The sequence below is a fragment of the Stegodyphus dumicola genome, chromosome 1 (genome assembly GCF_044657685.1).
Source record: "Stegodyphus dumicola isolate Sdum_Otavi_A_Nest chromosome 1, ASM4465768v1".
NCBI classification, from domain to species: Eukaryota; Metazoa; Arthropoda; class Arachnida; order Araneae; family Eresidae; genus Stegodyphus; species Stegodyphus dumicola.
Window position 1 is genome coordinate 36,307,388 of NC_140768.1, and position 12,251 is coordinate 36,319,638.

General features: G+C 34.0%; 1 protein-coding gene across 2 annotated transcripts in view; it reads left to right on the plus strand.

The window, feature by feature from the left end:
• Rh50 (Rhesus blood group-associated glycoprotein Rh50) overlaps positions 1-12,039 on the plus strand; it is a 189,815-nt gene extending 177,776 nt beyond the window's left edge. For both annotated transcript variants that reach the window (XM_085810514.1, XM_085810523.1), the window contains 3 exons: positions 851-984; positions 7,156-7,337; positions 11,856-12,039. In XM_085810514.1, coding sequence (XP_085666640.1) covers positions 851-984; positions 7,156-7,337; positions 11,856-11,953 — 414 coding nt within the window. In that variant the 3' untranslated portion in view covers positions 11,954-12,039. The remainder of the gene's footprint in view (positions 1-850; positions 985-7,155; positions 7,338-11,855) is intronic.
• Positions 12,040-12,251: the final 212 nt, after the last annotated feature.

The window sequence follows — 12,251 nt, forward strand, 5'->3', positions numbered from 1 at the left end:
CTGAAACTTTTCGCGATTACAATACTTCCTTTTTACTTCGTACAAGGAAGTAAAAATCTCGTGTAGAAAAAAAAAATGATAGAAATTTCCTATGATCGAACACGAACTGAAGATTTCGAAAATAACGATTCGAATCTTGTTAACTTTTGTCTGAAACAAAAAATAACTTAAAAGACATTTCAAATAAAGCTATTCAATTTTTATTCCCTTTTTGCACAACCTATTTGTGTGAAGAAGGATTTTCTTCAATGTTATATTTAAAAATTACATACAGAAAAAAATTAAAAGTGGATCTTAATTTTCGGTTAAAACTAAGTGAAATAAGACAAGACACAAAGAAATTTGTCTCTCTTAAACAGGCCCAAATTTCGCACTAAATTTTATAATCAAAGTATTGTAACTTAAGTTTTGATAATAAAAATGGTAACCCATTTATAATCTAGTATATTTTTTACGTATTCATATTTAATACAAATAGCCAATAGTTTGTGCGAATGGCAAAATATATTTTTTTTAATATTTCTATTGAGAAATTGAAAAATAATCATTGTAAATTGTAGCGGTGGTACTTAAGTTTTTATTTAGATGATACGCGTTAGCCGAAAGGTTGAAAACCGCTGCCACTACTAGATTGATAAATTTTTCTTTTAATAATCACGCAAGTTCCGAATTCTGTTTTATTTAAGATTTCTTAACTTGTAGACAGGTATTTTTCAATCATTTCATCCTAATCTATTGCAGCTTGTGCAAGTGACATTGAAATGAAAAAATATCATTTAATTCAAAAAATACATAATTAAAAACAAAATTTATGAGATTTGTTGTTTAAACACTGCTTTTACATCCTTAGCCTTATTTATCAAAAAAGCTTTACATCCATGACACTTGTGGAGTCAATAATCTTCATGGAATGCCTGGTGTCTTGGCTGGATTAGTCAGCGCGGTTGTAGCATCTATGGCTAGTGAAGCAAACTACGGTGTCAGGTAAATTTAAATTTATTCAAATAACTACATTTAAAATAACTCATAACAACAATTTAATTATTATCAACTATTATTCATCTGAAATTACCCTATTCAGAAAGCAAAAATGCACGCTGGTTGGTTTCATTGCATGTAGAACATTCCATTCTCTCGAAATCAAGGCAAAAAGAGAGATTTTTATCCATTACGTTGCTTCCTGTTCGCTCTGAATGCCTTAAAAAAATCTGATATGTACACCACAGGACTTTCTTGTACGGAATATTGAATTATACGCATTTTTTCTTTCATTTCGTTTAAACTTATTGGTTTGAATCAAATCTACTTCGCCGATAGCGCATAAACCACAATAGAATAAATGCATTCTTTAAAATTCACTCTATTTGTTTACCATAGCGACACTCTGGCGCTAGGTTCACTTATTTCGTTCATATTATAACTCAGAATGCAAAACAATTTATATCATTTAAAGAATTATCTAATCGTTGACACATGTTCTATTCAAATATTATAATAAAACTAGAACGATGTATAAAAGAATTATTTAAGCAAAGAAAACAAAAAAAAAAAAAAAAAAAAGTTTTTCACAGACGACTGAGTATTTCTCATTCAATTAATCCAGTTTTCACTTCGCGACAAGGCAAAAATACATAAAAACTCAAAATATCTGTATTAAAAATTACGAAGTAAATCTTAAACACTTATTTCCTCGAAAAAATTTCAGAAAGGGTTAAGCATGATTTAATTCGCAATAAAATGAAGGCGTTATTTTTGTTGCTGCGAAGCTACGTTTCTCTAGATTGGCAAAAAATCCACTGTTTCAAATGGAAACAAGCAATGGCCGCCATCAAAAAAAAGTTATTAGGCTTAGCGGCACTTAAACAACTTTAAAATTGTTTTAATTCTAAAAATATTGCATAGAGATTTACTAAAGGCATAAAAACCTTAATCGGAAGATAAGAAGAACATAATTCAGTCATTTTTACAAAATTTCAATGTTCTGAGGCTGCTCGTTTTTGAGTTATGCGAGATAGTACGCACGTACAAACGTTCGTACAGACGCCACGAAAAATTCTCTTCAGAATTCATTTTAAAGCAGTTTTATAATTTTTTTGGAGGAAAAGAGTCTTTTATTCTGTCCTTACGTACAGATATCACGCAAAAACATCATTAAATTGCATTCGATAGCGGTCAAAATGGATATTTTCGTTAAAATAGGCTGCCTGAAACTTTTCGCGATTACAATACTTCCTTTTTACTTCGTACAAGGAAGTAAAAATGTAACTAACGATTATAACTGCTTCCTTAAATCAAAAATCTACTAAACATAATCACCTTTGTGAATATTATCACGTGTTACTAAAGAGAAAGATAACAGCTCGCATCTAAATGGATCGAAAAACTGAAACTGCGTCGAAGGTGCATTTGCATTCCAGCAAATATCTGCCATCTCAAAAAATAGATTGGACATGAAAGAGATGCATCTAGGCATCTTCAAATCATTCTTCTGATCATTATTATAAATTTTTGCAAAAATATGTTAAGAAACATAGATTGAAATTCTTTTTTCTTATCTCTGGAAACAAAAATCGAAATTTATCTGTACAGCATACTTTATTTAATTAAACTCTGGTAGAATCATTTATTCTTTTTTGACGATGGAGATGAATATTTAATTGATAGAAATGATTGCAAAACTTTATAATTAACAAACTAGCAGCGTTTAGCAGTTTTATCAACTGGTGGAAATGTACACTCATTGTCATGAAAATTTGCGCACCAAGAAAGAGTTGTCAGAAGCGAAAGAAATATTATGTATGTGAGTGTGGCATTGATATGTAAGTTTTAGAGGGTTTTTTTTTTTTTTTTTTTTTTTTTTTTTTTTGTGTGTGTGTGTGTGTGTGTAAAAGTTTAAATAAATGTTCTTCAGACCTTATTAGACTGATAAGCGAGTTATTGCTTCAGTCTGAAATAAAATTAATATAACATTTTTATTAACACTTTAAATTTAACAGAAAGCAGTACTTATAGTACTTCCAAAACAAAATTTCGCCGTTTGCGGGTGTTTAAAATAACTTAAGTTAAATTCCAGTTTAAAGTTGTAGACTACACAAAATGCTCTAGTTAAGACGGGTCAAAGAATTAAAGGCGTGCTTTTAACGTAAGGTATCAAAATGGTTAAAGGCGGAATAAATTTTGCCAGAGTTGGCGATAAGCCATGACTATAAGCGAGGTTGAAAAAGCTCTAAAACATACAGGTGAACGGCTTAAATACTCGCACAACTAATTTGCATTTTGATGAGGACAATGGAAAAAAGTTGCAGTGAAGATTCAAATTATAGTAAGCGGTTAATTAACATAAACCTTACAAAGAAATTGCAAATTCAAGGCAAAATGATAATTTATTACAGGAAAAACTGTACATGACTGGAGGATCTATAATACACTGATTATGAAGATTTATAGTAACCCTGATGGGCCACCTTTAGCGTGAATACAAGATGCGATTCGAGCGGGCATTGAGGCGTATGGATTCCATAAGGGGTTTTCCGCCGGAAACGCTGAGGAAGAAAACAAGACAAGGTTCATAAATTATAGTCATGGCACCCTTATTCATACATTCCGCGGATTACTTTTAAGCTAGTATACACTACAAGAAGATCTGAAAAGAATTCTTCATAATGATAGCGCAGAATTCATCATATCAGAGACCGCTAAGAATCTGAAAAATGGCGAACTAATTCAGAGGAGCTTTTGAAAATCTGGAATGATACAGGATTTGAAAATCATTCAATTTCTAAAATTTGTATAGTTTCACTAAAGGTATTGGGTATTGTTTGAAATACCGAATCAGATTAATTAGTTTTGATATTTCTTCTATTTTAGCATTCCTAGAGAACAGAAAGAACTCGAAAAAGAAGCGTTTTAAGATCAGCGTGTAAAAATTTATGATTCTACGGGGTTAATTACACCATTTGTTGTTAGAGTGAAGATTCTATTTCAAGAATAATGGGAGAGAGGTGTAAGATGGAAGGAAAAGCTGAGTGAGGATCTGAAAGCTAAATAGGAGAACTGGTGTAAGGACATGTCTAAACTGGAAACTTTGTCAGTACATAAATGCTATTTCAAAACAGACCTTAATGAGTTCCTTTTTCAATGCAAGTGAATTAGCATACAGAGCTATAGCATATGTCCGCTGCGAAACATTAGACGAAAATTTTGGAGTCGGCTTATACCTTAATCAACAGTAGCACTAATGAAGAAGTTAACATTGCTACGGTTAGAGTTGATGGCAACATTATTTGGAACATTGGAACAAAACTTATTGAAACCCATTTTTCATACGAGGGATAATTACTTCTTGGAGACCTATTCCACCATAGTTCTGTGCTGGATCCGTGGAAAAGCAAAACACTGAAAGCCTTTCATCGAAACCGAATTGGTCAAAGTCAACGGACTGGAGACATAGCAGCACTCGAGATAATCCAACAGATATAATATCGAGAGAATGTAGAGAAGAAGATTTGATAAACAACGAAAAATGGTGTAAATGATCCAACTGGTTTCGACAACCTAAAGAAAAATGGCCTTACAGTAAAGGTGAAACTGATCCTTTGATTGTGGAGAAAGAAGATTAAAGTTTAAAATATCACAGAATGCGACATTTGGCGAACATAAGAAAAGGAAAAATTACCCCTTAGATTTGAATAAGTATAGTTCAGTTACAAAGCTGTGCAGAATAACAAAATATGTTAGAAGATTCATATTTAACACGAGAAGCAAAAATAAAGAAGACTGAATTCAAACTGAATTAAGTGCAAGTGAAATTTCTGATGCAGAAACCTAACCTATCGGATCAAGAAAAATACTGAAAAGAAATTTTTCGGAAGAATTAAAAATTTGAAAGAAATAAAGTGCATATCCAAAGAATTAAAGATTTGATATTTAAACCCAAATTTAGAGGAAAAAAGAAACTGTTGATATTAACGGGAGATTTGCAAGAATCAAAGATAAAGTTTTATGAAAAAAATCCAATGTTATTGCTCGCAAAGTACAATTTCACTGAACTTATATTGAAAGATGCTTACGAGAAGATATACCATGCGGAAATTTCTGATATGCTAGTCCAAACTCGAGCAAGATTTGAGGTTATAAGAGGCAGACTATTCTAAAAGGATTCATAAAGTCTACTCTAAAAGGATGTGCAATGTGTATTATTCTGTAGTGTCGTTATTTAAATAACATCTTTTAGTAGTTTTTTCATGAAAAATATTGTATAAAAAGGATTAGAAAGAGGAAGATAGGTCTTTCTGAACATGGCCGCCATGTATGTGAGTCTTCTCTCTTCAACTGTCCAACACCGCATCACAGTAATGTCAGAACGAAGTTGCTTCCAAAATCGACGAACACATTTCTGAAAATGAACTATCATCCAATGACGACACAAATAGGAAATCTGACCAGTCGAAAAGCCATACGGCGACTCCACTTAGCAAAGATTATAAAAAAGGAAATTAGAACCACAAACCTCATGTGGTCGGTGTGAGGCAAAAAATTTCATGGTTTCAGGACCTAGCAGATACATTGCGTCGAGAACTGAAGAATGCTGTGCATTCTTGTGTTTTTTACCCCTCCAACAATAGTGAATGTCAGACTAGACTAAAAAATAGTAACATAGAAGGAAACGTTGTTCGATGGCAGTTGGAAGAATATGACTAACGTTGACTTGTATTCCTTTATTGGCTTCTTGCTGCTTTCTGGGGAATATTAATCTCTCAATGAGTCCACAGAGTGTCTTTGGGATCCCGTAATATGTAGTATCTTCAAGACAACTATGTCCTTAGAGAAATTTAAAATGATATCGAAGGTTCTTTGATTTGATGCCAGACAAACTGGGACAAGAAGATGCAGAACTGACAGATTTGCACACATAACAAACTCTGTAAGAGATGGATTGAAATTTTGCCAATTTTGCGTAGCCCCAATATGTATGTTATTGTGAAGGCAGTAGCTCTCCGAGGAAAGTGCCCTTTCCTCCAATACATGCCCAGCAAACCAGCCAACTACAGCATAAAATTTTGAGTACTTTCTGACAACGGTACCTTATGTCTGGAATATGCAGCCGTACCCCGGAAAGCAGCCTGGTTCTGCATCAGAGAGAAATCAAGGTCTCGGGATTGTCAATGATCTCTTTCAAAACTTGAAAGGACATAATGTAACATTTGATAACTTTTTCACGTCGTATGACCTTGGATAACTTCTTCTGAAAACAAAACTGAAAATGATTGGAATCATCAGAAAGAATAAGCTAACAATTCCTTCCCAGTTGTTTGTAAAATAGGCTCCAAAGTACATATCGACATTTGAATTCACCAAGGATACGATAATTGAATTATACATTTCGAAGAGAAGCAAGTCCTCCAGAACACTCTTTATCATGATAGAAAACAACACATGCAAAAAAATAATTCAAATAATTCTGGATTATAACAACACCAGAGGAAGAGTAGACACGTTAGCTCAACTGTCCTCACACTATCGCTGTGGAGGAAGATAGATCATAGTTTCCGATCATAGTTGACCGATCATAGTTTTCACCAGCAGCCTAGATATTTCTACTTATAATGCATCCGTACTGTTCATCAAGATCAATCCAGCATAGAAGATGAAATCAGAAGAGGATCTTCATTTAGAAGCTTGGCTTGACTTTGGTTACCAACCACATTGAAGGAAGGAAACATCTGCCAAGAGCAATTTATGCCTGAGAATTGGATGTGGGTATTCGAAACACAAGACAACCTGAAGCATCGAAAAATGTATAAATTACAGGAAAAAACGTTTTGCTTATACCAGATCTTTTCTTAAATGACTGACTGTTTTGTAAAGTATTTGAAGTGTGGACAGGTTCATACTCCCTTCTAGTTATAAAAAATTTTACTTTAAGGAATGTAACACTACATGTAAATATAGAAATTGATAAATAAAATCACTGCTGAATAATTAATTACATTATTAATATTGATAAAATGTGGTGATAGTGCAATAACATCGAAAATTACACCTTGGGTCATTTTTGACCCGAGCACCTTAGGTGTATGCTACATTTTAACAACATAAGAAGGTTAACCCCCGTACAAAATTAAATTAATATCTTTATTACGATGTCTGTTTCAGTTTGTATCATCTATATCCTGCCCGATCACCTCTTATAAATAGTACAGATTTAAGTCGGTTACAACTCATCCTCGGTGGAATCGAACCAGGTGATAATTGGTCGGAAGCAAGTCAGGCATATGCTCAGCTTGAAGCGCTGGCCACAACGATAAGTATCGCAGTTTCTGGTGGAATCATTACAGGTAACGCAAGCTTTAGTACTTACGTTTATATGCTTATGTATGTGTACTTGTATGCATAAGCTATAGTATGAACATTTGTACAGTTTCAATTGTTATATCTGAGATCCTTTACAGAAGTATTTGCTTTACATTTTCCTTAAACTGTGATTTAAATAAGTTGCTCTTAAACATTAATATCCAACATTTGCATTGTTTAATTATGTATATTGCTCAGTGTCCACAGACTTAGCTTATATTTTTCATTAATATGTGTTGAAATTTTTATAAATAATTCCAGAATAAGTTATAAGATTCTAGTTAAATTGATTGCCCTTGGAAACTAGAATACTTGAGAAGTGTGTAGCGACTAATCGCTAACTTCTTAAAACTGCAAGAACAAGTCTAAAGAAGGTGTAGTCTTCCTCACTTTTATCTATTAACTAAATGTAGAAGAACCTAGTGAGCTATTAAACGAATAATCGCTTAAGTCCAAGAATAGAAATTTAAACTCAAGAAGGGTTAACCACCCTTTATTGCTCAAAATAAAGATTCACAGATGGCCCCTTTCTCAGAGCGTACAACAAAGCCTCCACTTGGGCTTAGCTTATGTAAAATGTAAAACTTACTAAACGTAACTTACTAAAATGTAAAAAATAACAACTAATTAACGACTAACTAAAGAGATTTGGACGAAGCTAACACAAATTCTACACTAGTTGTCCCGTAATATTAAATTAGCTGGCGAAGCTATCTAAAGGCACATAATACGGCCGAGCGTAGTATTAAGAGGTTATCACACATGGTTACAGTCCTTGCTAAACGGGACTTTTCTGAGAAACGAGATTCTGTTAGCACTGGTTCACACGGAAGGATTCCTGACAACCAATCAGACGAAAGTTCTGCTTCTGAAGGATCACGTGATCCCGATTTGAGAGATAATCGCTTACTGTTTGGAGTTCAAACCTTTTTAGTAAGTGAGAATGGTAACCTAGCTACGTGTGTTTCCTGGAATTGTGCGGGTTCTGAGAATTGTTCCTTTCGCCATCAAGTTCCGCATAGCCGAAACATAATGTGATTGGGACCTTAGAGAGACGTAGCCAAAAGGCAAACGCCCGCTATTCAGGAATCCTGATTCTCTCTCTCTCGTCAGTGGCACTTTGACTTAAATACTAGTCTTTCTCATTTGCATTTAATGCGATTCTAAAAACTCATTCTGGTAAGGAATTGTAAGCTGAAGCTAGAAGAGATAGGAAAGGTCCTTTAAAATAACTGTTATAAAATCAGGATCTTACAAAGGGTTAAAATACCTTTTTATTTAAACTCAAGAATATTTACAGTTGGCCTCTCTCGGGCTTACAAGAAAGCCTCCACTTGGGTTTTAACTTAAGATAGAAAATAAGAACTAAACTAACGATAGTTAACTAAAATTTAGCCGAAGCTGCACAGAAATAACTACGAGTTGGCCCTTGGTTAAACCCCACCGGCGAATACTAATAGGCACGTAGCAATACATCCGAACGTAGTAAGATTTGGCTTAAAGCAATGATGTGGCCAAAAGGCAGAACACGCTGTATTGAGAACTTCTGAGCTCTTCTACGGAAGTGACCGAAACTTTCCATTAAATACTGATTCTACCTCATTTACATAAAACGAAATTCTGAAAAATCATTCGGGCAGGGAGTTGTAGGTGGGAAACAACAGAATAAAAGAAAGGGTTTCAAAATTAAAAATTACTATTAGGAAAGTAAAATAATCCCATCAAAGTGACACATTTATTTTATTCCGAAAATTTTGGAAACGCTTATTTACCTCAAAAACTGACATAAACATTCATTGAAATGTTTACAATATTATGGGGTTTTAAAATTAAGTAAAATTTAGCTTTAAATTGGCAGCTGTTTAAAAAAGAATTACTTACATTTCATGGGTGAGAGGACAACCTCTTTCTTCTACGAAAGAAAACGGTATAATTTAAATTAAAGTAAATAATTAATAATAAAGCAAGTAAGTAAAAGCAAGTAAATTAATAATAATAATATAATAAAATTTCTGTAAAGTCATGTGATACACAAACCAGAAATGAAATAAAGCATTGAAAACATTATGAGTTAATATTTTTAATATCTTTGAAAAGGTTATGAACAGATTTTTAAAAAAAATTTCATAGTTTAAAATCGTTTTTAACAAGGCTTTATGAATAAGACAATTTTTATAACAAAAATATTTTTCATAATGTTGCACTGCCAGAATTCTTGCTTTATGTCTTGCATAAATAGTCCGATGACTGCAAAAATCTGAGCTGAAACTTTGATGCCAAGCTCTTACTACAATCATTTTGTGACAGTTGCTAATCACACCGGCTTCACCTCTTCAGATTAGTGATAAATTCTTCTTCTTTTTGTGGCAAAACATATAATTGAGTCTCGGGAACTCTTACGGCAAAACGGGCACTGAAAATAAGATAAGGCATAAGGATATAAATAGCAGAAAATTGCACTAATTATGAATGAACTCAACTGAAACTGTTGCAGCTGGCATCGCTTTTCTTTGTATAGGAAAAGCTGGAAGGAAGAATTCCAAAATATTTCTCATTCATATGATACGTGCATTCGATTTCAAAATTTTATTTTTATCTTTTGAAACTTTCCGAATTCTGTTCCCACAAAACTAATTTATTTCTGCAATATTGTTGTTTAATAAAATCCTAATAAGTACATTAATACTAAGACCGCTAATGGGCTGCTAATATGGTTCTTCTTCTGGCAATTTTTGATGAGAGGTTAACCTCTTCGTAACGCGTCTAGCGCGTTCAAGTGAAACTTCCGCAGGGCAGCCGTAACGCGCCTCAAGCGTTCTTCTACATTTTAAAACTTTTAAACGTTTAAAACGCTTTCTAAATGGTTACTTGTTTGGGTTTTTATTTTTGTTTGTTTTAATACCTCCTAAAGGGTAGCAGTAATCAGGCATTCTATTTCTAATTGAATTTGCCCCCGGTTTTATGAATATTCGCGCCATTTTACATAAGTTACAAGACAGTGAAAGATGGCTTCAACGTCTACTCGGCAGAAAAAGTGAAAAAATGAGGCTGTGAATCGGAAAGACAAGAAGGATATACATTTGACGAGTACAGTCCATAATAATTCGATGATTGATGTCGGAACACGGAAAAGAACTGTAAAAAAAACCCGATAACTGTAAAAGATTACAACAACAAAATGGGAGGAATGGACCGCCTGGATCAGATGTTACCAAATTATCCTGCTGTTAGAAATAAGCAGAGATGTTATTATCTTTTCCATTATGCTTTATTTCCCTATAATTTTACTTAATAGCCATTAACATTTATCCACTACGAAAGTCATGTATGGGAAGTTATGATGTACAGAGAAAACAACATTACATGCTACGAAAAACAGACGGCCGCTGGGGGGAAATTTTCGCGGACAGGAGAGGACGGCGAAAGGGTTAAAAAAACATAACATGGCAGTTCTTGGAGCTCACGTTTCAGTGTATGAATAACACGCCTAAAGTGTTATTAACGTCGTTCAGTTTGTAGAGACATTAGGTTATTTCGAAGCAGGAGAGATGAAAAATGAGCAATGCCCTTGCCGGAACTCGAACCACGGACCTCTCGAATACGCGTCGAGCGTGCTGACCACTACACCTCGAAGTCATGCTAAGAAGGCGGGAGAAATACCTTATATACTCCCCCTTTTAAAGGGCGATTTGGGTTTTAAGGGACCCAGTCGCCAAATCCTGGTGGTGAAGAATGATCATTCTCGACGTTTTATTTCTTGCGCCTCTGTAGACACTTTAGGTTATTTCGAAGCAGGAGAGATGAAAAATGAGCAATGCCCTCACCGAGACTCGAACTGCTGACCTCTCGAATACGCGTCGAGCATGCTGATCACTACACCAGGAAGGCATGTTCAAAAGACGGAGACAAATACCTTAGAAGTTTATTCAAAGACAATCCGAAATATTAGTTCCACCTCCACAAAATATTGCGCAACTTGACTATGATTTACACTTTTTTGTTTATTAGCTATTTTTACCATTGTACTAACTACAAAAGGGGGAAAGCATTTAAATGTACAATTCGTTTCGCTTTCCTTTTTAAAACTATTAAGTTTATCGCACCCTTAAAAAAATACTCTTATTTTAGTAACTGAGTTTTGGAAAATTTTCTTGGCGAAATGTCATGAGAGATATCATTATTCTAGAAACGGTTGTCACCATCAGGAAAAATAGTAGCTTTATTTACTAAGATTCTTTAGGATTGGTAGTTTGATCTTTGTTTCTTCTATCTTCCCTACTAGGTTTGCTTTCTATTAAGAACAAAAATCCTAGGACATAATAAATATCCGACTCCATTGATAAAGGGGAAAACAATAACCTGACAAATGAATCTGCTCTCTTTTCCAGATAATCTTTTCTTTGCTGACTTTTCTATGAAAAGAAGATTGAGTGTTAATATAATAAACGTTAACGTATTTAATAATGCTATATTTCATTCATTATTATGATTATCTTTTTCAGGTTATATCATTCGCAGTCCGTCGTTTGATCCTCCAAAGACTCTGCAGTTGTACGATGACACTGATTATTGGGAAGTACCAGATGATGACCACGCATAAAAGACTATATTTTGGCATTATTTACTTAGCAGTTTCTCAAGATTAAAAAAAAAAATTCCCTCATGCTAATAAAATTTGGAGAATAATTTTGTGTTACTGATAATTTTAGTTACAGTGGCCGTTCAATGAACACAGACACGAGTAGCATAAAAAATATACATGTTAACTATTTATTAAATGGAGCCGCCCACATGGAAAAGTGGTTAATGACTTAGACTGCAGTACCAAAAGGCCCGGGTTCGAATCTTAGAGAAGGCATGAATGTAAATTGTCTGCCCCCTTTGTAGGAAGGAACGGT